At 44.2% G+C, this 26,426-nt stretch overlaps 1 protein-coding gene across 4 annotated transcripts in view; it reads right to left on the bottom strand.

Moving 5' to 3' along the window:
• LOC111872959 (histone acetyltransferase KAT7) overlaps positions 1 to 26,426 on the bottom strand; it is a 441,373-nt gene that overhangs the window by 11,126 nt on the left and 403,821 nt on the right. For 3 of the 4 annotated variants that reach the window (XM_033754896.1, XM_023867286.2, XM_023867287.2), the window contains exon 9: positions 15,608 to 15,754. In XM_033754896.1, the coding sequence (XP_033610787.1) occupies positions 15,608 to 15,754 (147 nt within the window). Of the gene's footprint in view, positions 1 to 13,435; positions 13,566 to 15,607; positions 15,755 to 26,426 lie in introns of those variants that run through there. The other variant, XM_023867288.2, reaches the window with a different exon arrangement.

The raw sequence follows: 26,426 nt of genomic DNA, 5'->3' as shown, positions 1-26,426 counted from the left end.
TGAGAATATTTGAGGAGCTAGTTCAAGTAAAGAGCAGGTCCGGTCTAGAAAACAGAAATTGACGGCCGTGGGGTTTCCTTGCGTTGACCACGCGACACCCTCTATCCGCTGAAGTTGGCATTAACTTCGCCGACAGCGGCGGTCGCTCGGTCGGTATAGTTCGCTTGCGGACTACAGGTCACGGAGTTGCCATATGGAAAGTATGGTAGCCCTGCAGCAATTATGCCGTTGATTCTTACGAGGCGTACCGCGATACTATGAATTCAGATATGATTCTTAACACATTTAATGTGGTAATAGCAATGAGACCTTCAACTCTGTTTTGTCATTCAGTTCGACTGCAGCACTGCTGTTTCTTTGGTAAAAGTTTACTCCTCGACAACATCAATTGTTCTTCCCGTCGCTTACATAGTCGTATTGCTCTTTTTTCAGAATACACGGGATACGGCTTACTGTGATCACTTCGGGACACAGCTTAATTGATAATAACCGACGAAACAAGAATTCAGCTGTTCAGCGTTGTTTATCGATGGAGAGTGGAAATGTTTGCATAAAAAGTGAAGTGGCAGAAAGAAAGCTTTAAATTCAAGTAATATGGAATACTTCAAGTTAATCGTCCACTACCGTTTTTTCGAGAACGTCATCAATAACAGTGAAACTTTTATAATGTTTCTGGGCATCCACACACACACACACGCACACACACCCCATTAAGAACAAACAAAGAACATTTAAAATTCAAGAATCAGACAAATTCTTTTAAAGGTGACTGTCTATTGTTTTCTGAGCAAGTCATTAATAAAACGTTCATATTCAAATCGGAGCTCAAGAACAAACCGGCATATTACGTAATCACTTCCACTGCGCATGCGTCATGGCCGCGCGATAAGACAAAAAAAGCGATAACAAAAAGCTAAGCACTGATTACAATAAACGTCTCTTTTTTCCCCTATTTATTAGCATATGTCTGACAAGACTCCATAAAAGTGATAACATTACAGAATTATAACATTATCAGTTATTATAATAAGCGGCGTAGACTGTAGTTGTTTTTTAATCTCAATATGTTGTATTTGTCTATCATGTTTGTTAGTAGCCGGAAGGTCGCGGGTTCAAGTCCCGATGAGGTCACTGGATTTTTTTTTCAGTTGACCTAATCCTTTCAGCCGCACTAGGCTCTGGGGTTGACTCAGCCTCTAACAGAAATGAGTACCAGGAATTAATTAAATAATTTTCCTGGGGAGTAAAGCGCGGCCGGCGCGTAGTGTGGGACCCTCAACGTCTCACAACCCTATGGGCCTTCACGGCCTGTTACAGGGGTAGCTTTACTTTTTTTCTTATCATGTTTATTACTTATTATTCGTTAGTGAAACGTTATTGATCTATTCAACTTTTTTTTTTTTGGCATTACAGCCCCAGTGGGCCTAGGCCTACCTCCATGAACTTCTCCGTTCACTTCGGTTTTTCTAGATCTTACACATTCGGTAGGATTCCTTGGGCGGGTGATCAGCTCGTCGCAAGGCCTCTACCTATACACAAACAGAAAAACGCACACACACAAACTAAACATCCATGCCTTGAATGGGATTCGAACCCACGATCCCGGTTTCCAAGCGAGCGAAGACAGTACATTCCTTAGACCGCTCGGCTACCGTGACCGGCCCTATTCAACGTAATGTAATAAATTAAAACCTAAATGATATAGTTTATGTGTGCTTTCGTGTCTACGTATATAAGGTACAAATACCCAGAAACTAACTACATATATAACACATGGTCCGACTGGTGTGACGTAATGCACTCAACTACATGTTTAGTGTCTTGCCACGTGGAAGAGGCTGATAACAGGCTCACACAAGAGAGCCACAGCGCAGCATTCATTATCTCATGAATGAGAGAGGTTATGGGCACTGTATCCTGGAGCCACATTCCTTCCTCGTTATACCACGCGTCCGCAACATTTATACACGCGGACACAAGGCGACCTTCAATCCATTGAGGCAGAGTTCAGTACAGAGTACAGAACGTCTCCACACCCGACCGCGTCATGTAAGGAACGAAATTTCCTGTGGCTCTGGTAACTTTCCATCCACAGAATTTCGTCCTGAGATTACAGTATCTGATAAAACAGTGGTTCCCACACTATCGTCCGAGAACCCCTTGTGGATAAGCATAATGTTTTTATTTGTACTCATACTCGTATATTGTCACGTGTCCGGGATTCCGTGACAAATAATCGTGGATTCTGGATTAAACGGAGCTGTTTATTGGATAACTTGTTTACAGTTACAACTACAATCACTTTGAAATAGCGTCTTCCAGACGATGCCACGTGACTAGCCCATCGTCTCTGACCTGGTCTTCTCTGAGTCTGAGTCTGAGTCAGTCTCATTTTACGACTGACGGTCAGTCGTTCAGTCTGTCTTGGCATAAAGCACCCATCTGGGGCTTGCAATACGTATGTATTTAGATTGTCACCAAATTTTACACGAGTGATCACCTTCAAAGAGTGAATTTTCTTACCTTACATAAAAATTGCAATGTCATGCCTTAAAACTTCCGTTAAATGAGGCTGAATGCACAAATATGAACCCCTTTTGTTTAAGGCCTACAGTGCCTGGTCAAAGGCAAAGGAAAACTGTACAATCAACGTTATTAATAGTGCAACTATCCGTTGATAAGGTCTAAAATTCAGCATCCCAAAAGTTCAAACCTTATCGAGTAAAACTGTACTTTCCAGAATACGTCATTTTTAACGGACAGAAAGAAAGTAACCCAAAAATCTTCCCTCATAAAGACAAACGCGACAGAATACTGGAAGGATAACTATATATGCACGAAAGTTTAATAGCATACAAAAATAACATAAACACAACAAACTGAAGTTGAAGACAATTCCCTAACAGGAAACATAGAATACAGAAGTATGGACGGACGCTAACAGTCTTACTTACTTACTTACTCATGGAGCTGAGTCCTTCTGGAGGAGCCGCCAATTCTGCAGCTACTCAAGAATTTCCCAGCATTTTATCGAACCCGAAGGTTCATCACCATGTTCACCTCCACTTGTCCCTATCCTGAGCCAGATCTATCCAATCCATATTATCCCATCCTATCTCTCTAACTTCCATTCTAATATTGTCCACCCACCTACGCCTTCGTCTTCCCTGTGGTCTCTTTCCTTCTGGCTTTCCCACCAATATCCTACGCGCATTCTTCGTCTCCCCCATTCGTGCTACATGACCTGCCCACCTCATCCTTGACTTGATCATTCTAATTATACTTGGAGAAAAGTACAAGTTATGAAGCTCCTCATTATGCAGTTTTCTCCAACTTCCTGTCACTTCATCTGTCTTTGGTCCAAATATTCTCAACACTCTGTTCTCAAACACCCTCAATGTTCCTCCCTTAATGTCAGAGGAACCCGCTAACAGTTTTACTGGCTGAATCATAATTCATTTCCTCTTTCAGAGAGCCTCTATAGCTTTAATCACTGAATCGTCCCAGAACTTTCTTAGAGGCACCTGAATAGAAATTTGACCATCACCAACAACAACAACAACAGATACAATCTAACGGTATCCAGGACATTCAAAACACTGAAGGGGGAGGCACTACGAACACAGTGGAGGATAAATTTGGCTACTCTTACTGCGAAGCATTCCTTGTTCAGACCAGTCTCAGAATATAAAATAGTTCCCTGTTTTATATGCGAGACTCTCCTGTAGTAATTATTTTAAAACTTGGAGTGGTCAGATATATAACGACAAAGTTAGTACGCGAAAGAACTCTCCCTTCCAGACATAAATTACGCTTCTCATAGCCCCGCAGCGCTGCTTTCGAGAAACACTGGAAGACGAAATTAGGAACGGGGAGTCATATACCCTTAGAGGGGGGTGGAGTCCAGCTGGGTCCACTGAGCACGGTAGCCACTGATTGGCCTATTGTACCTGCGCTGGGTAATTATGATGATGGCGAATTTGGTGGAATGAACATTGGCAGGGGAAACCGAAGTACTCGGAGAAAACCCGCCCCGGCGCCACTTTATCCACCACAAATCCCATTTGATCAGACCCGGCTCGCCGCGGTGGGAAACCAGCGACTAACCACTTGAACTATGGCGCGGCCATGGGATATACCCTTACTGACGTCACACTCTTCTGAAGTTCCATGTGGTTTCAACATGAGACACTTTTGAAAACACATGATACAAAACACGGCCCAATCAGGCAACTACGTATAGTGGATGTTGCAACACTGTTTCGTGCATTGTCATCATACAAAATCCACTTATCCGGCCAACATTTGATCTTCGAAACTAGAATACTTCATTTACTGTTTGCTTTGGGGAAACAAATTCATCGTGGATAATTCCTTTGGTATCAAAACAAGCTGACAGACCAACGCATGGTTTTGACCTTTGAACTTCTTACGGTCTCGGAAAATGCGGAACATAAGGCCACTGGAGATTTAGCGGTTCATTTCTGGGTCATACCGGACGATTCAACTCTTATTAAGTCACAACTTTTACAAAAAGGCCAGATTCTTTTAACAATCTTCCTGAAACATCTGACACAGTTTACTTCCTGCTCCCCGCTGTACACATTCAGTACCAGGAACGGCAGAAACTGTTCAAGTTCACATCTAAGGCAGAATCAGTTTTACAGCGACCACATCCCAGCTCGGTTCTTCTGATGTGTCTCCTTTCTCAAATGTTCTGCCGCTTTTTCCACGTTCGTGTCAGTTCTCAAAGCTTTCGGACGGCTGCAACTTTCTTCTTCTGCAATGTCTTTCTTTTCATTCTGAAGTCTCGTATCTATATTGCAGCCGATCTAATGCGTGGCTGTTTGCAGTGCCCGAATTCGAACCTCGGACGCCGTTACATCATTGTACGTTTAGCGGCATTCCTTGTTCTAGAGATTTCTAGAGATGTGGGAGCTCTGAGTAGGGGGTGGGGGTGCAGTCAGAAGAGGTAAATCCTGAACGACACACACCCAAACCTGTCCCTCTGTCCAGTTACCGTAATGTCGGCTGGGGGCTTCTCACCCTATCGGGGGTCGGCAGGACCACTGCCGAGGTTAATATACCGACGCCTCTTGAGCGAGAGTTTCAGCGGTGTTATGAGAACGAAAGCAGTGTGCGCTCATATAGACAAAAGGAAGCCTGCTACAAGATTTTATTCAAGCCACCTTCACATTATCTATTATAAATATTAAGTGTTTGCCGTCCGGTCTTGAAAACCGAAATTAAAGGCAGTAAGGATTCGTTGCGCTGACCACGCGACACCCTCTATCCGCAGAAGTTGGCAATAACTTCGTCGACAAGCGGCGGTGGCTCGGTCGGTATAGTTCGCGTGCGGACTACAGACCACGGAGTTTGATTGTTTTGTTTAATTTCTTGCCGTGCAAAACTGCATATACCGTTTAATAGTGTTCATTGAGTCTTACATTAAATACACGTATGTACACTAGTGTGTGTTGCGTGCATCTTACTACAAAGGGAAAGGGGGAAGTGCTTTGACCAGACCCCACTACCATACCATCCTGCATCAGCCTATACAAACACACACACACACTTCGCATATCCTTGAATCACTGCTCCTCCACTGCAGTTTCCTCAATTTGCGCTGCTCCATTCAGTAACATGTGTTCAACTCAGGCTGATAACAATTCTCGGAAATTGTGGTTGTGTTGCGGTTGCCAGTTTCCTTGGTGTGCCCTCGCCCTAAGCCGACGCAGTCCACAGACGCCCATGTACAACTAGACGCCCATATACACACGTAAGCAAGAACTGTGGACGTCGTGAAACTAGCGAACAACGCGGCGTAATATACACAGGAGTCCCAGACCGGGTGAATTACAAAGAAAGTGTCATTAAGTTATTAAGTGTATTAACTGCTTCCGCCCTATAAACCTGACTTAACTAACTCCACAGAGATGAGGACCTTCTTGAGAAACCGCCAGTTTCCCCACATTCTTTGGAATCCGAATGTTCATTATCGTGTTCACAAGAGTCCTTCCTATCCTGAACCAGATCAATCCAATCCAATCCTCTCTAAGATACACTTTAATATTACCCTCCTACCTATGTGTAGGTCTTCCTAGTGGTCTCTTTCCTTCTGGCTTTCCCACCAATATCCTATATGCGTTCCTCTTCGCCACCATGCGTACTACATTCGCTGCTCATCTCATCCTGCTTGAATAAACCTGATGTAACATTCTGTACATGTCAATGGTATAGGCATATTCCTCCAGTTTCACTACGAATGTGCCGCCTATTCTCTGTCCTAACGATAGTCACCCTCGCTTTCGAAGAACATAAAACAGACACCATAAAGCAAACCGAACCAGGCGACTGTTTGAGAGAGAACTGACGAATCCTGTAAACCGAAGCACGCCACTTTCTGGACAAAAATGTCAGGTATTTAATACTAATATCAAGTCTATTCAAGATCTAAACATTACATTACATGAACAGTGACTGGATAAAGCAATCACCATATACCTGATTAAAGAACAGTGTTGAACTGAAAACTGCATAATGAGGAGCTTCATAATTTGTACTCTTCTCCAAGTACAATTAGAATGATCAGGTCAAGCAGGATGACGTGGGGAGGTCATGTAGCACGAATGGGGGAGACGAGGAATGCGTATAGGATATCGGTGGGAAAGCCAGAAGGAAAGCGACCACAGGGAAGACCAAGGCGCAGGTGGGTGGACAATATTAAAATGGATCTTAGAGAGATAGGATGGGATGGTATGGATTGGATAGATCTGGCTCAGGATATGGACCGGTGGAGGGCTCTTGTGAACATGGTAATGAACCTTCGGGTTCCATAAAATGCTGGGAAATTCTTGGGTAGCTGCAGAATTGGCGGCTCCTCAAGAAGGGCTCAGCTCCATGAGTCAGTAAGTAAGTAAGTTGAACTGAAGGCACTGAAAGTGTGGACTTACACACTTAAAAGGCACGAAGAAGAAATATACAGTAGAATAATTTCCTGTTAAACGAACATCAGTGCTAACGAAGTATGCTTCTATGAAATCGCGAAGAACTCATTTGGAAAATACGTGTATCCATGTTGGAGAACAGGCTCCAATCTCTGTCTTATGACAGACTGTTGTCCCAATCCTGCTGTGAAACCTAGGATTTTAAATCTTCAAACTATATCACCTGCATGCTCATGTATTTGTTTTTATCTTCCTTCAGTTTACAACAAACTTATGAAACGGCTTTCATCGAACGCCACGATGTAGTGATTTAAAATCCTGCTTTTTCCACTGCGGTGGCATGGGTTCGAGCCCAGATCAGGTCACGTGGGATTTGTGGTGGACAAAGTAACACTGAGGCAGGTTTTCTCCAAGTACTTCGGTTACCCCTGCCAATTCTCATTCCACCGACTGCTCCACACTCAACATCTATCATCCTGGGCTCGTACAATAGGCCAGTTAGTGGCCGACGTACCAAGTGAACCCAGTCTCACCCTACCCCAAGAAACCAAGAAGGAAACCTATAACTCTATTTTGTATTCAGGAGGTCTCAGACTCAAATATCGAGGCGGGGATCGGTTTCCTGGTAGTTTCACCCGGTCCCTTCAATAAAATGCTGGGGTAATTTCTCAAAACTGGCCATGAATAATTCCTTTAACGTGCTTTCCAATTCATCATTCTTAATGATCCCAGAATTCGACGTTACATAAGGGACGGGTTTGGAAAAGCGTTCTTAATTAAGCCAAATACCTTTGTGATGTAACTTCTGCTCATTATACAAGAACCAGATGGAATTCTATCATTTTGTCCAAGTTTTCTTTCTTCCTTTATAAATAAGATATTCTTAAGATAAAGTGCTAAAACGGTTGGTGATGAAAATATGTTTCGATGCATATGGAAGGAAAAGAATATAGACAGGTACTGCTTACGTCTCGTAGCAATCAGTCTTCATACTAAAATTTCGATTAAATTCTGTATTGGTAAATTTGACAAATATGGGTGTCTTCCAAAATGATGCATCCTATCACACTACTCACTAAATATTTATTTACACATTGTAGAATAATCCGCGGCCCATAGAATTCATGGCATGATAATATTAAAATTAATTTTAATTAATTCAGTGATGTGAACTGCATTTAACTGGGTCAGGATACGTATCAACGCCGGACCTATGTCAGGACAGTGAGTAACTTTCATATTCTATAAAAGCAGACAATTCCTTGATATTATGAATAACTGTCAACTTTTCAAGGTGCACCATATGCCATGCTGTTAGATCAAAACATTAAACAGGCTCCAGGGCCGATGTAAATGTCACTTACTTTATACACAATGTATTTCTTTTATAACTGAACAGTTCAATATTCGGCCTTCAGTTATGTACATAAACTGCATAAAGGCTCAATGGAAGTATCGGTCACCTGTTGACGTGCTTTATCTCCGAAACCACTTAAAAATTTCAATTAGATTTAGTAATTTGTGGGGGTCTACGCTAAACTCTGTCAAACAAATTTAATTTTGGCCGTATCAGCTTACTGTAACCCCTACTCTGTATCAGCAAGCAAGCTGGTGTAGCGGTAACGGTCTAGACTTGTATTTGGGAAGTGCTCGGTTCGAGTTTCGGCCGGGACACCGGATGTCATGACTGTNCAGTCTTCTGGGATTTGGCACCGTGTATATGTGGTGTTAACCGACGTTTCGGAGGAACGTATCGCCCCCATCTTCAGGGTTGAAGAAGTATAAGTAAATCTGCAAGCGACAACACCGTGAGACACGGTCAAGCAGTCTGCTTGTATTCTGTAACCTGAACACAAAGAGTGTCCTGAACTTCCAACTTCACATCAACTGTAACACTTCACTTTCTTAACATCCCATTAGTCTGAGAATACAAATGTGATATCAAGAAGGACGACCGGGGTTCTATTCCTGGTCAAAGCATAAATCGGAAAATAAGACATAACTGAAAATATTCCTTTGTAAATAGGACCATCCAGGTCTGGAACCAACTTCCTGCAGATGCTTTAGGGACTGTCTCCTGTACATATACTCATGGAGTTGAGCCCTTCTTGAGAAGCAGCTAATTCTGCAGCTACTCAAGAATTTCCCAGCATTTTATGGAACCCAAAGGTTCATTACCGTGTTCACAAGAGCCCAGCACCGGTCCCTATCCTGAGCCAGATCAATCCAATCCATACCATCCCATCCTATCTCTCTGAGATCCATTCTAATAATCTCCACCCACCTACTTCTTGGTCTTCCAAGTGGTCTTTTTCCTTCTGGCTTTCCTACCAATATCCTATACGCATTTCTTTTCTCCCCAATTCGTGCTACATGCCCTGTCCACCTCATCCTCATTGACTTGATCATTCTAATTATACTTGGAGAAGAGTACAAGTTATGAAGTTCCTCATTATGCAGTTTTCTCCAACCTCCTGTCACTTCATCTCTCTTCGGTCCAAATATTCTCCTCAGCACCCTGTTCTCAAACACCCTCAGTCTATGTTCCTCCCTTAATGTCAGAGACTAAGTTTCACACCCATACAGAACCACGGGCAAAATTATAGTTTTGTATATTCCAATTTTGATGTTTTTGGACAGCAGACGAGAAGACAAAAGGACTTATATTTCTAATTGTCTGATTTTCACAGCTTCTACATTTCCCGACTAAAAAATGTATGCATTTCTCACAGCTGCAAAACGTTCTACACGTCCGCCCATCTCATTATCCTTCAACTGATCACAGAAACAACATCCGGTGAACAGCAGGCTGCAATAAATTACCTGAAAACAGGGAAAAAAAAGGAGTTTGAATATTAAATTGTTTTAATATCGTGTCTATATATTTCAGCCCTGGTCCAAGCTTAAGGATGTCAACTTAAGGGAAGATAAGGGCCGTAGGCTGCAATAAGCTGCCGATCACGGTGGCCGCGCTCGCGCGGACCTTGGGATCGTGGGTTCGAATCCCGCTCAAGACATGGGTGTCTGTGGGTGCGTTTGTTCTGTTTGTGTTGCCCTGTGAGTAGATAGTGGCCTTGCGACGGGCTGTAGAGCCACTGAATGAATGAATGTTGCAATATGATACAGGGGCCACCACGCCCTCTGCTACCGCTTTTTGCGCGGCACAAAGACAAAGAGGGGGACTGCAGCAATTGACTGGCGGCAAGCTGTATCATTAAAAGTTACCCTGTACACTTCCCCCTCGGGGATAAGGGCTCCATCGGTGTCAGTTTCAGAGTATCCGGCCGCGATTTCATGACCTTTCCTATTAGTGATTAGAGATGTCCGCCTCGAAACAACATTGGCCGGCAGTCGCGTTGCCACCTGTATAATTTATTTGTGAGCATTATTTCGTTTAGACATACTGGCATGTACTCCGAAAGCTGCAAGGTTACGACTGCTCTCCTCCACGTTTGGAGTTGACATGAAGATGTAACAACAGTGCTACATTCTTCTGACCGACTTGGGATTCCTACGTCACACGCAGGTGCGGCCACGGATCATTACATCGCGGCTCCACTACAGATTTAATTTTCTGTTGCACGCAATTTATAATCGGGGGCACGCGGTAGCGTAGTTGGTTGCGGCACCATGCTACAAGCCGGAAGGTCGCGGGATTGAATCCCGATGAGGTGGATTTTTTCAATTGACCCAATCCTTCCAGCCGCACTATGGCCATGGGGTCGGCTCATCCTCTAACAGAAATGAGTACCACGAATATGCCTACAGTGGATCCCAAGAGTCCTGATCTCTCTCCCTTTCATACAGGTAGGCTACTATTTTACAGAGAATAAACTGCTAACAGCATTTCAAACCTCACTAATACGGAATCCGCGATAATTCGTACTTTTTTATTTATTTTTAGACCACTACGGCCTTGATGATCACAACGCCGCTATTAGCGATCGCAAACTGCCGCGTGTAGCGCTAGTGTAGCAGACGGCAGTTACAAGTAGGCCTCACGTCAAACACCAAAGCCGTTTTAAAAGTGATTTAAAGTTAAAGCATTCTATATATAGAAAACCGGGGCCGTGAAAGTAGATCCGCAGAAACTAAACTAAAAAATTCTATGTTTACGTGAACAGTGTGTGTTTCAGTAGGCATACTTTCTATTTTCGTTTTTGTGTCTTCGCAATCTATTTCCCGCCTGTTAAAATGAGTGTTAGAGGAAAATATAAGAGTCTAACCCTCCATGAGCGCCGGTCACGGTAGCCGAGCGGTCTAAGGCATGTGCTGTCTTCGCTCGCTTGGAAACCGGGATTGTGGTTTCGAATCCCACTCAGGGCATGGATGTTTAGTTTGTGTGTGCCCTGTGACGAGCTGACCACCCGCCCAAGGAGTCCTACCGAATGTGTAAGATCTAGAAAAACCTAAGTGAACGGAGAAGTTCATGGAGGTAGGCCTAGGCCCACTGGGGCTGTAGGACCAAGAAAAAAAAACCCTGCAAGAAATAAATAAAAATATCAAACACACTTCATCACGAAGAAAGCAGTCTTCTGGGATTTGGCACCGTGTATATGTGGTGTTAACCGACGTTTCGGAGGAACGTATCGCCCCCATCTTCAGGGTTGAAGAAGTATAAGTAAATAGCACTTGACCGTGTCTCACGGTGTTGTCGCTTGCAGATTTACTTATACTTCTTCAACCCTGAAGATGGGGGCGATACGTTCCTCCGAAACGTCGGTTAACACCACATATACACGGTGCCAAATCCCAGAAGACTGCTTTCTTCATAGTCACCGCCGTGAAAGCCTCAAATCTTACACACTTCATCACGATGCTTCCATTAATGAATCCGTATGTTGTAAGTTAAGTTTTTACACTTTATGATAAGTAAATTTATTTTATGATATACAACCTAAGTTTCAGAATAAAGCTGAATTGCTTCAAGAGAAACGTGAAGTCAATTTTATGACTTCCCCTGAATATATTTTAAGCAGCACTCACGTAGGTTGGATTTTCACTAATTTGGGCAACGGTTCTCTCCCGATTAGTCCGAATTAGTGAGGTTATACTGTATTTGTTAAGGCGCTAAAAGTAAGAAATTTATCACCTTCATATGAACCCGCTTTTCCAGCACAGTGTCCACAACAGACTGCCACTGGGTCCTAACCTGAGCAGGTTGAACTGGCCACAACCCCTTTCAATGTGCACTTTAAAGCAACTAACATGCTTCAATGGCTGCGGAGCGTTCATGCACTTGCATCACGCCAGATATATTTCACTGAACGGGAAGCTAGAACAGTTCACTTACTGGATAATACATATGAGCGTAATAGGCATAGCGACGGGCTATGAACTGGATGGTCGAGGTTCGATTCTCGGCAAGAGATCTTTCTCTACTCCACAACGTCCAGACCGACTCTGCGGCCCGCTTCGACTCCTATCCAATGGGTACCGGCGCTTTCCCAGGCGGTAAAGCGGCCGAGGCGTGAAGCTGACCATTCACTTCTATCTAGTACGAAGATGAAGAATTGTGGAGCCACCTCCACTCCCCTCTGCCTCTTCAAGGCGTGGTGCTTCATTAATTAAGCAAGGGGGAAACTTCATCTAATTATCCTAGCATTGGACGCTACAGACGGTAGTCCAAGCTGCTGACAACTTCGTTATATAAACCGTAAATGGAATGAAATAAAAATTAAATACATTTATACATGGGTGTAACAGTCACTTTTACATTCCGGGCCCATTACCCCCATAGAAGGAGGTCGGGTACAGATTGGACAGGAGGTTGAGTGGGCAACAAAGCCGGTCTGGACAGGTTAGTAAAGAGAAATATCTCTACCGGGAATCGAAACCTGACTGTTCAACCTGTAACTACTCACTTTACGACTGCGATTTCCCAGTCTTAGTTAAAAGAATTACAGATCAGAATGATGCGTAGGAAGTCAAATAGGTTTCCGTAGGTGGAACTAAACCCTTATAATGTTTATTGTTTATTATTATTCAGTTGACACAATTCTGGTATAAACACACCACGCGTTTGCATGTGTTACATGTTTCGGCCTATTGCGGCCATCGTCAGGTACACAGATATTTTACAGTCACTATTCCTTATATCAGCTATACCTCCCTACTCTGGCAAGTGTTTAAACACTAGGAGTGCCTTGTACAGGAATGTTTATGTAATGCCCGTATGTTATAAACTGTAGTAAATATTAATATTTCTAAACTCTCATAAAGTGGGAATGGCGACTATCCCACGTGACAGTGTCCCCAAGCAGGACGTGAAGAAACCAGAGTTACGCACGTGTGTCTACGCTACGGCATTGGCATCGTCCTCAGATCAACAACCTCGGTTGTTTCCTACCGATATATACGAAACGGAGTCCACGATTCATTTCGAATTCATGGGTTTCGACACAACGGTGAACAAATCTCCGAGACATACAGGAATAACACGTCTGAAAAGCTTTATTTTATTCTTTGTTACACTGCAGATACGTAAGAGCAGATCGTAGGATAATATTAAAATGGATCGTGGAGAGCTAAGGTGAGGAAGGATGAACTGGATTAAACTTGTTCACAATAGATTCAAATGGTGGCTTTTGTGAACATGTTGATCAACACTCGGCTTCCCTAAAAATAAGGAATTTCTTCGTCAGTTGAGTTTCAACATTTGAAGCACGACCCTGCACAACAGGGACTGTTAATTAATTACATACTTAGACAGCGTACAAGGCCGCGCCACAGCTCAAGCGGTTAGTCGCTGGGTTCCCACCGCGGCGGCCCGAGTTCGATCCCGGGTCTGGTCAAGTGGGATTTGTGGTGGACAAAGTGGCGCTGGGGCAGGTTTTCTCCGAGTACTTCGGTTTCCCCTGCCAATCTTCATTCCACCAATTGCTCCACAATTTCCCTCACCTATCATCTGGGGCTGGTACAATAGGCCAGAAGTGGCCGCAGTACAAGGGACTTAGTCCCACCCCACTAGCAATAAAAAGAAATAGCGCATTGCTTCTTGTCTCTCAAGTCTAGACACATGTCCATGATAAAAAAACCTCACTTTATTTTAATGGTACGCATAAAGGTGCCCCTCTGCATGACCACCACGCCTAATCTTCTACTCTGTACGGGGGTAAAGCTCCATGCATTCCAGACCTCGTCACTAATCGGAGGCAAGCAATCAGATTCACGGCCCGGCCGCAATACCATCCCTATTATCTGCTGGGTTGGAGGCTGGGCAGGCCCAAAAGGCGGTCTGGACTTGCTGACAAAAAGTTCTTGCTCTGTCGGAAATCTAACCCAGGTAGTCCAGCCCACAGCCAGTCAGTTTGATGATCCAGTTATGGTTCATAAAATATAAATGAAACTTTAAATTAATTAATTAAAAATATATTATGGGAAACTCCTATGAGCCTACATTCATTTACATGCTTCCATCTTCACGCAGATGCTAGAAAAATTATAAATTAATAATTTTACAACCTAACGATTTACTTCTATTCTAATTTTCTAACAGATTTTTCTAGTGGCTGTCAGATATAACTCAAAGATTCATACCGTCGCCATGTCAGTAATTTTGAAGATAAATAATAAAAAAAAATACTTCACATGAAATTTGTAACTATGTTCACTATGCCACTCCATACGCGTGTCTTCAGTGGATCACTGCCAAAATCAAAGCAAAATACAGATTTCCCGTAGCATATATTGGATGTTTATCAATGTTGGCCTCTTATAGACTTTCTTCGAGGTTATCAAGCACCACAAAGAAGGAAAGAAGGTACGGCCAGAACGCGAAAATATCCACTCACACAGCAACAGATGAGATCGAGAATACGCGGATCTTTAGCTTCACGCCCTCTATACGCCTTCACAACGTGCTACATATGGAAAACAGGAATGTAGTGCGCTTCCAATGGGTTGAGTCTTAATTAGAATACTCCGTCGGTCCCAATGGGGCACGTGGTAGCGTTGTTGGTTGAGGCACTATGCTACAAGCCGTAAGGTGGCGGGTTCGATTCCTGATGAGGTTATTATATTTTTCAATTGACCTAATCCTTTCAGCCGCATTATGGCTCTGGGGTTGACTCAGCCTCTTACAGAAATGAGTAGCAGGAATCCTCCTGGGGGGTAAACGGCGCCCGGCGCGTGAGTCTGGCAACCTTACCGCCATCTGTGAACGGACTGTCTAAAGAAACATAAGAGAACCTCGACGTCTCACAACCCTATGGGCCTCCACGGCCTGTTACAGGGATAGCTTTACCTTGTTTTTATACTCTGCCGCTCCTACATGAGACAGACACATTTTTGTCAGGATGTTTTCCATCTTCTACAAAAACTATTTCCCCTGGATGGACGGGATAGCGCAGTCAGTATAGTGAGTGTCTACGAGCTGGACGGCCGAGAGGTTGAAGTTCGAGTTCCGGTGGGAATGAGAATGTTCACTTCTCCACGTTGTCCAGACCGGCTCTGGGGCTCACCCAACCTCCTATCGATGGGTACCGGGGGCTCCTTCCCGGAGGTAAAGCGGCAGGGGCGTGAAGCTGACCATTCATCTCCAACTAGTGCCGAGGTCAAGAAAACGTGGATCTATACATCCACTCCTCCATATGTCTTCAAGGTGTAGCGCTTAATTAGTTAAGCATAGGGACAACTTTACCCTTTACTTTGCATCTTACCTTTCACAGACAGCTCCTTGCCCCCGAAGTTGCACAGGTACTCCAGAAGGACATCCTTCCAGTAACTTCGATAGGAGATGAGCCCTAGGTCAGACAAGGGTTTCTCCGGCGATCCCACTTTACCCTCTACTCGGGTCAGGAGGTAGCCTGCAGGCAACAAAAATTATTCCAGTATAATAGCCATGTTAGTGCTGGGGCAACAAGACACAATAGACACTATACCACATGGCCGGAAGACAAAGTGTCAGTGTTAAGAGAACAAAAGATCGCTGTCATTAAACAAAAAGTGACGGCAAAGGCAAAAGACTCCCAGTTTACTTACAATGTAGCCTGGGGATTGTGAGATAACGTGGGACAGCCATTACACGTTCCCCTATTCGGTTCTGGAGTTACTGTGCAAGTTAGTAACTCTCTGGGACTCCTATTTATGAAGTGTGTTTATAATTACCCAACGCGAGCTAAAGGTTCATTTTGTATAAATTTCTAGAAGTTCATTTTGAAGTAAGGCTAGCTCATATATCAGGCATAAAAAGTTAAGCTATCTCTGGAACAGGCCGTGAAGGCCCATAGGGTTGTGAGATGTCGAGGCTTCCACATCTTCTAGACAATCGACTCACAGATGACATTAAGGAGCCTTATGCTCCGGCCCCTCTTTACCCCTCCCCCCAGGAAGATTCTTGGTACTCATTTCTGCTGGGGACTGAGTCGACCTCAGGGCCACAGTGAAGCTGGAAGGGTTAGTTAAAAATAAAAAAAAAAATCCAATGACTTCATCCAGAATCGAACTCGCGACCTTATGGCTTGTAGCATAGTGCCTCAACCAACTACGCTGCAGCATGCAGCATACAAGTATATCAGATACAGTCAACGCAAAACTGTCAGGAGGGGAGGAAAGGTACGACAGAGACCAAGATGAAGAATCCCTTATTGATCAAGAAGTTACAGGAAGAATTTCAGACGCCGCCTTCCATTCAAATACTTCCTTTCGGGAGCATCAGTAGAGGCTTATAATTTTTAGGAATGGCTGGTGTCTACTTTGCCTTGCGACGGGCTACTGCCCCGGCCAAGGAGTCCTACCGACTGTCTTAGATCAAGAAACCGAAGTGAAACGAAGCGTTTCACCGATGCCTTATGGTCCAATTGGGGGCAGCAGGAACAGAAGAAGAAGAAGAACAGAAAAAAATGATGATGATGGTGTCTATTTTATGGTCCTACGCAATGAATTTGGTTGATTTTCTAACAGACAGCAGGAACTGCAGGGGAGTTCTTTAAACTGAACACAGGTTCCACTGCACCATTCACACTTCTTGTGCGTTACAAGGCGGTTGGGCGATAAGCAGAAATTCAATAAATAAGGAACTACACAAGGTAATGCTTTTACCTTTCTGTTTAATTTAGGCTATTACAGAATTCAACGTGGCACGCGGTAGCGTAGTTGGTTAAAGCACTATTCTACAAGCCGGAAGGTCGCGGGTTCGATTCACGATAAGGTCACCGGATTTCTTAATTGACCTAACCGTTCCAGCCGTACTATGGCCCTGGGATCGACTCAGCCTCTAACGAACATGAGTACCAGGTATCTTGGGGGTAAAGGGCGGACGGCGCGTAAAACTGACGTAACTGCCATCTGTGAGCCGGCTGTCTAAAAAGTGTGGGAGCCATGACGTCTCACAAACATTCGGGCCTCCATGGCCTGTCAAAGGGGTAGCTTTATCTAAACCTCTACAGAATTCAATTACTGAAGTTTTTAAAAATAATCTCACATTTTCGTGCATAAGCCATATTTGTAACGTTTAGTATACCCACATTCCATATTAAATGTTTATGATCTACCACTGTAGAAAATTTTAGAAAACCTATGCGAGGCTCTAAGCTTAGGTACAACAGATAATGAGCTGTCAATATAAAGCACAACAATGATTAAGTCCTCGCGACGTCTCCATGTTATTTTTCATTTCGCAAGAAGATGTAAGAAAAGTTACGCATCCCTTGGAATATCTACAAAATAGCGCTAGATCCTATACTAAATGGAGTTGCTGATACTCATCAGAAGTTCGCATTGTCGCTGTAATGGAGGGGCTATTACCGTTAAATTGAAATTAAAAATTATGAACGCCAATTAACTTCCAGCACTCCTACAGTGTTTCGTCAACGGATTCGGTGAGCTGTCTCAAGGGGTATCAGCCGTTATAGCTCAGTCAGTGTGGCGAAGGGCTATGAGTTGTACGGACGGGGTTCTAGGGGAAAGCGATTTTTCCCATGGGATAAAGCGGCTGGGGCGTGAAACTGAACATTCACCTCTTTTTAGTGCAGAGGTCAAGAATGGTCTTCATGGTGTGGTGCTTAATTAATGAATCACAGGGACAAATTTACCTCTATAGTTGGGACAGACAGGCAAGCACACACATAAGCCTTACGTTCGTGAAAAACAGAGTTCGATTCCCGGCCGGGAGAGGAGCTTTTCTGCTGCCGCATGGCGCGTTTGGATTGGCTCTGATTCACAGGGTTTCTGCCTGCGGACACAGGAGGCTCTGTCTCCAAGGCGAGAAAGCAGCTGCAGAGTGAACCGACTGATTCCTCACCATCTTTGTCTATATAACACGTGAAGCTTTATTTCCAGACTCCCCACACCCCTCCGTGGCATGGTGCTTAGACGCAGGGAATCCTTCACCTCTACGTATGTAGAAATCTGATGAGGAATCCTTTAGACTGAGTGGATACCAGGTAAACACCGATTCATAGGTAGGACCTGACAGCGGCACGTCTGTCATACGCGTGACGTAAGAACAGGATAACTGTGAGCTACTCGGGTCTGGGGGGAGTCACTGTCCTAAGACATCAGTGACGTATGGGAGGAGGAAACAAAGAACTAAAACGAAATAATGTAGCAGTGTATCTGCTTGTACATGTGTGTGTGCGCGTGCGTTCGCGTATGAGTAGAAAGATATGCTGGAGGAACGAACAGAGGATGCCAAGAAGAAATAAAACGGAAGCAGGAACGGAAGAGGCGGAATCCAAGAGAAAAAGCACGGATACAGGCCTAACTGCAGGCAGGAAACACAACTGAACACAGTGTAAATTACAGTAGGAAAAATACAGAAACGAGAAAATAAACCAAAACGGAGAAAAATATGAAAATAAGGAAAAGAATGGAAAAAATATAATGAAAGAAAGAAAGAAAGAAAGAAAGAAAGAGACGCAGACAGAGCCAGAGGCACGAGATCACGCCTAGGTGCGATCTGCCTCTGCAACACCCACGTCACTTCACCATTTTGCTGGGGTGAACATCGACCTGTGCCCTCAGCGTCATTCGTCTGTCTTACATATGGCTCTGTCCATGTGTGGAGAGACAGACAGGATGCTTGTGTCACGACGTCAAGCAATATCACTGCCAGTTTCCAAGATAATAATTTTATGGTGAGAAACCCGCACTTAAAAAAATAGAAAATCTCCTCAAGAAGGACGGCTGCATCCCCCCCTCCCCATAAACAGAATGTTAACGCGCAAATAAACATAAGAATGTGATACTGTGCACCGCCTTAAGACTGGTCGTCACTGTACTTCGATGTCTCACATTAGCAACCGACACTAACATCTCTTGACACCGCACAGTAATTCATTAAAGTTTCTTGCATAGTATTTTTATTCTTACTGCTAGTAGGATGGGACTAAGTCCCTTGTACTGCGGCCACTTCTGGCCTATTGTACCAGCTCCAGACGATAGGTGAGGGTGATTGTGGAGCAATTGGTGGAATGGAGATTGGCAGGGGAAACCGAAGTACTCGGAGAAAACCTGCCCCAGCGCCACTTTGTCCACCACAAATCCCACTTGACCAGACCCGGGATCAAACCCGGGCCGCCGCGGTGGGAAGCCAGCGACTAACCGCTTGAGCTATGGCGCGGCCCCTTCTTGCATAGTAACTCCATAAGTCACCTTGGTTGTCTAGAGGATTAAAGACAAGGAATGAAACCTAACCTCCATACGTCATCAGGATGTTCTGAAGTTCCCAAAGATATAAAGGCAAATTTCTCTGTCTTTAAACAGTACGATATACATACGTACTGGAGAGTGCAAATAAAATTCCACACATTCCTAATCCCGGCATTAAAAGGAGTTGGGTGGTAAATTTCATGCTCCGACCTGTTTACTCCCATGAGTTACAGCCCCTGTTACTAATTTAATAGGCCGCACCATAGCTCAAGCGGTTAGTCGTTGGCTTCCCATTGCGGCGGCCCGGGTTCGATCCCGGGTCTGGTCAAATGGGATTTGTGGTGGGAAAAGTTGCGCTGGGGCAGGTTTTCTCCGAGTACTTCGGTTTCCCCTGCCAATCTTCATTCCACCAATTGCTGCACAATCACCCTCACTCACCTATCATCTGGGGCTGGTACAATAGGTCAGAAGTGGCCGCAGTACAAGGGACTTAGTCCCGCCCCACTAGCATTAAAAAAATACTAATTTAATAAGAGATTGGGGGAGCCTCAGAATCTGGACGGACGAGACATTGGAAGAAAGAATCCATTACTCTGCAAGGAGTCGAATGCAGTTTTTAGACAGAAATCTACCACTTCACTGAGTTACCACTGGAAAGAGCTAGTTATGATTTTTCATTGGTATTACAAACTTATGAGCCATGATGGCGTAGTCGGTATAGCAACTGGCTACGGACTGAACGAAGAAAGGTTCGGAGTTCGAGTCCCGGTAGGATCAAGAATTTTCTGTTCTCCACGTCGTCCAGACCGGCTCTGGGGCCCACCCAACCTCCTATCCAACGGGTACCGGGGGCTCTTTCCCCAGGAGAAAAGCGGCCGCGGCGTGAAGCTGACCACTCACCTCCAACTAGTGCCGGGGTCAAGAAAATGTGGATCACTGTATACACTCCCCAATACACCTTAATGGCGTAGTGCTTAATTAGTTACGCACAGGGATAACTTTACCTTTTCTAGTATTATATACAAAGTTGGAGTCGTATAACGACAAACTCCAGGAAAGTCAGTTCGGCGTTCGACCCAACGAGGACAAGACGTTGCTCGCTCAGCAAGTCTTTGTACTTCAGCGGCCTTGGTGGCTGAGGTCGGCTACCTGCAAAGCATTGCAGTTTGCAGTGGAAGCAATGACCAGCCTCAATGCGCTGAGGCTGCTAGAACAAACAACGCAGATACTGTACTGAGAGGTCGGTCATGGTCTACTGCAGCCAACAAGCTGTGGAATCAATATATCCCTTCTGTGGAAAGACGGCATCAACCCTTTGCCAATAATCATAACGGTTATTGTGTCCTATTGGCATCTACAATTATAGATATATGAAGATAATTATACGGCAAAAAAGGTAAAGCTGTCGTTGTTACAGGCCATGGAAGCAAATTCTGGTTGTGAGACGTCGAGGATCCCACATTTTCCAGACAATCGGCTCACAGTTGACTGTAAAAATATAAAGTTGTCCTTGTGCTTAATTAGTTAAGCATTGTCATGAAAACGTATGGAGTAGTGGAGGTACAGCTCCACCTTTCTTGATCTCGACACTAAATGGAGGTGTTTGGTCAGCTTCAAGCCCCTACCGCTTTACTCTGGGGGAAAGAGCCCCTGATATCCATCGGATAGGAGGCTGAGTGGGCACCAGAGTTGGTAAGGATGCTGTAGAGAGGAGAAAGTTTTGTACTGCCGGGAATTGAATCCGGGCCATCCAACCCATAACCCGTCGCTATACCGAGTGAGCTATTCTGACTCCTTGAAGGTACTTACAACAGCCAATACTTTCGGTGACATAAAAGAAAATCAAACTTTTAAACTAATTCAAATGCGGTGGTTCGAAATCTGGACGTATAAAACAAAATCTGTCACATTGCAGTTTTTGTATTGGATTTAGAGCCAATGCATTGTGTCTTCTCTCTCTCTCTCTTTTCCTTTAAATTAAATTTAGTGTTTTACAGGTTTTGTTGCCGATAACGTGACAAAGGTGCGCTTTACTAATAAATAAAAGTTCAATTATAGAATACTAATTGCTAACACCGTCCAGTGTGATTCAATTTGTCGATATTCATTGCCTTTACATGTTTCGGTCAGCTGTGATCATCTTCAGGAGGCGTAAGATCAACATGTTGAGGAACTACTATTACAAAGTTCGTAATAGTAGTTCCTGAACAAGGCGATCTTACGCATTCTGAAGACGGTCAGCTGACCGAAACACCGACAAATTGAATCACACTGGACGGTGTTAATACACGTAATTACAATTCTATAATTTAGTTTACTAGTGTGACGAACCAGAATGGAGTTAAATACAAATTAATTCCTATAAGAAAAATGTCATTATATCAGAATGTGTAAGAGACGGCATATGTAAGACGTTCGTATGTGTTCCACATAAAAATCGACGTAAAGACTTTCTCACGTCGACTGATCTCAACAATGTTACCATGGACGCGCCATAGCTCAAGCGGTTAGGCGCTGGTTTCCCACCACAGCGGCCCGGGTTCGATCCCGGGTCTGGTCAAATGGGATTTGTTGTGGACAAAGTGGCGCTGGGGCAGGTTTTCTCCGAGTACTTCGGTTTCTCCTGCCAATCTTCATTCCACCAACTGCTCCACAATCACCCTCACCTATCATCTGGGGCTGATACAATAGGCCAGAAGTGGCCGCAGTACAAGGGACTTAGTCCCACCCCACTAGCAATAAGAATAATAAGAATGTTACCATGGAAACGCAGAAGATTGCTCCTCGGAAGAGCATCGTTAGTTTAGTTGCTGAATGCCGGAAAACAATTAAATCCGTCGGACCGGTAAAGCCGGTTTCGATAGAGCTGACATTTCGCCTTTTGGCCCTGGTTCGAGTGCCGTTGCTTTCTGGAAGATGCCATCCGTACAGTTGTAGTTACAGAGATTCAATCTCAATCGTTAGAGCCGTATTGTTTCTTTGGGCCCATCTGAAGGGCTTCTAATTTTGGAGCTAGAACGTTATGTTCACCGGGCACTGATCTGTCATCGAAGAGGTCTTGAAAGCAGAAACTTAACAGAATCCGTCTACTCCTTCAGGGGCTAGCGAGGCGCCCTTCCATCCGCATACACATACACAGGGGGAGATACTGAAGAATATCGTATTCTTGGATGTGGCGCCGTGTAATCTTGTTTGAGCCGACGTTTCGGAGAAGCGTATCGCCTCCATCTTCAGGGTAGAAAAATCCGAGAACGAGGAACCAGCGTGAGCAGGTGGCTGCAGATCAGCGAACCCTGTTTAGCATATTTCGTACATCTTATCGAAAAAGGCGAAAATTGTTGCGCTGGAAGAATTTGTGATTAAAACAAGTTCATAATCCATCAGACTTCCCATAAAGTATGACAACAATCCAATAATCATCGTAACAACAAACAACGTCATCAATCACGGTAACCATCAAGAAGCGAATTCATAACAGGTTTCTTATTTTGCAGTTTATGCAACGACCCTGTCAGTAATTCTGACCAATAACGTCAAATGACTGGATTAAAACTCCGTGGTTTTAATCTGCAAGCGAACTATACTGACTGAGCGACCGCCGCTTGTCGGCGAATTTACTGCCAACTTTTGCGGATAGAGGGTGTCGCGTGGTCAGCGCAACGAATCCCCACGGCCGTTAATCTCGGTTTTCTAAACCGGAGCGGCTGTTCCCTTGAAATAGCTCCTCAATTATCCTCACGAGGCTGAGTGGACCCCGTTCCAGACCCACTACTTCTCAGAAAAACTGGTAGCGCAGGGAATCGAACCTGGACCTCTGGATCTGTAGCCAGGAACTCTGACCATTAGACCACAAGGGCGCTCGAAATGACTGGAATAGAGTGAATAGTGGATTGGCAAAGAAGTAGAAGAAATTGGTCGTGGCTTAATTTAAGGTACTATTACGGAATTTACCTGTCACAGGTATCAGTCACAGAAATCCCCATGCAAAAGTCAGTGTCAGTGCTGAGATTCGAACCCGGCATCTATCCGATACAAGTCAAAAACGTTGCCGTTTGAGCCAGATACCTCGGCATGCACGCCACCGTCGTCGTCGTCATGAACAAGGAGGATAATCAGAATCGTGATAAAACATAACATAATCAATCGAAGTTTTAATCATGTTAATAATTAGCATAATGCTTATCGTTGTGCTTATACTGTGAACATAAGGTCATTAAACCTCAAATCTGTTATAAACTAAGATTACACACATACCGTTGATCACCATAATAGTCCTCAACTTGATTATCACCACCGTCACATTCATAACCACGTAACAACCAACCCAACAGCGACTGTCATAAAAGGATCACAACTAACTATGACTATCAACATATCAACAATAACTATAATCATTATCAGCTTCTGGATAACTGAACAATTGTAACAATGTAATCAACCACTAAAATTGATAATTCAGGGTATAGAACCGTATCGAAGTGGTAAAGATTAGTGGACGTTTTGGGGTTGAAGTTGGTGCCTCCTTCTTCAGGGACGAAGAAACAAAAAGATAGAGGAAAGAGGTGAAACGTTCGTACAGAATATTTTTATCGGCATCATTGCGACAAGATGAGGCCTTTGTAATGAACACGAATGGTTTCAACCCTCAAATTCCACGTAACATCATAATTGTTATCATCTGTGATGTATTACCCAGGATTATAAGCACGCCAATAACAACCAGCATTAACTTAAACTGCGATTATAACATATGAAGATACTGTAAACATCAACAACATAATTATCATCGAATCTTGGCCCAAACAGCGACTATCCTGAGATATTTCTGGGTTTCCTTAGGCTCTAGAGGCAAATGCTTCGACTGTTATCAGATCAGGCCACTGCAGATTCTGACTATATCTTTTCAAACTGATTATTCGCTAATCGTCTCACCATTCATCATTACATAAACATAAATAATAATCTTACCTGCGCCATCAACCTCCAAAACTGACTCCGAACTTGATCGTAGTGATTTCATAGAACACAACGTCTTTAAGCCATCTCAAATGTTAACCTTGGTTCATTAAACATCTCACAAAGCGGCCTCCGTAGTCTAGAGGTAACGTTCCAACCTCATGACTCGTAGTACGCGGGTTAAAACCCGGCGGAGGTCGTGGAATTTTTAAAGGTGGAAAAATTCAGGGAACAAATCCTCCGGGAGGGACTTTAAGCCGTGTGTCCCGTGTCGTAGCTTTACGGCACGTAAAAGAACATCATATCTCCAAAGGAGGCCACTGAGCCAAATTCAAGGACATTTCCCGCCCAACAGTAGTCTCTAACGCCTCTGATAGATGGGGGAAGCATTATAGATACCGCCAAGCCAGTAGAGGCCGAACTCGCTGGCTTGGTCGGGACTGATGGTAAGCACCAGTATCGGTAGGGTATAGAGACTGGTAAGAATATCATAGAGGGAAGCACAATAGATCAAACTGGTCGCGGTGCATGGGGAAACCCACCCTCTCTAAATAACTAACTAACTAACCAACCAACCATCTCATAAACCATAAACCTTGACTTTCCTACATTTGAGTTACATTTTTGTGCTATTTACCATAAAAGTAAAGGTAAAGTTGTCCCTGTTATTAACTAATTAAGCACTACGCCATGAAGACGTATGGGGGAGTCGATGTATAGATCCACATTTTCTTGACCTCGGCACTAGGTGGTCGTGAGTGGTCAGCTTCACGCCCCGGCCGCTTTACTCCCCGGGAAAGATTATCCGGTTCTCATTGTATAGGAGATTGGGTGGACCCCAGAACCGGTCTGGGCTACATGGAGAATGAAAATTTTTGACCCTACCGGGACTCGAACTCCAACCTCTCGGTCATCCAGCCCGTAGCAAGTCGCTATACCGACTACGCTATCCCTGCTTCTATCTACCATGGACATGAAAAACCTTATAATTTTGGTGTCACCATAATTATAAAAATGTCAACCATAAAACTGTCATTCGACATTATGTACATATTACAGGTGTGCCATTAACAGCTGAAGTGTTATAATTTCTGCTGTCACCGGGCAGTAATCCTTCTGTCACTGTGACAATGACTGCAACCATATCATTATGCGATGGTCACCCAGTGCAGAGCCAGAAAGCTTCCTACGTCACTACGCTCGGGTTAGGGAATGCGCAAGCGAGGCTAAATGCTGCAATGCCGCGACGCGACGCGACACATGATGACGTCACCACCAACACTATCGCATTATCCTCAGTCGAAGCGAACGTCTAGACATGTTGGGGCTCGAATTTTGAGAGAGGGGACGCAGCAACTGTGCGGATTTAAAGGTCAATGTTACACAGCAGCCCACTGCATGTACCCGGACGGTCACTGCGTCAGTAACTTAACAATTTTACGAAGATAATTCTAACTATTTATATTTCCTGCAATGAATGTGTTGGGAACGACTTATCCTAGTAAACAATCTTTCTTCTGCTTGATAAATACATATCTCAATAGCTTCCACATGCTCACTATTGGCAGGTTCCAGAAAGAAAGAAAGACTGACAGGAAGCGGCCTATGTAGTCTAGAGGTAACGTTCCCACCTCATGACTCGTAGTACGCGGGTTCAAATACCCGGCGGAGGTCGTGGAAATTTTAAGGGCGGAAAAATTCAGGGAACAAGTCCTCCGGGAGGGACTTTAAGCCGTGGGTCCCGTGTCGTAGCTTTACGGCACGTAAAAGAACCTCATATGTCCAGAGGAGGTCACTGAGCCAAATTAACGGACGTTTCCCGCCCAACAGCAGTCTCTAATACCTCTGGTAGATGGGGAAAGCATTATAGATACCTCTCAGCTAGTAGAGCCGGTCTCGCTGGCTGGGCGGGACTGATGGTAAGCACCAGTA

Source organism: Cryptotermes secundus, unplaced genomic scaffold, assembly GCF_002891405.2.
Source record: "Cryptotermes secundus unplaced genomic scaffold, Csec_1.0 scaffold407, whole genome shotgun sequence".
Classification (NCBI taxonomy): domain Eukaryota; kingdom Metazoa; phylum Arthropoda; class Insecta; order Blattodea; family Kalotermitidae; genus Cryptotermes; species Cryptotermes secundus.
Note: the sequence above shows the minus strand (reverse complement) of the source record. Positions and strands in the feature narration are given on the sequence as shown.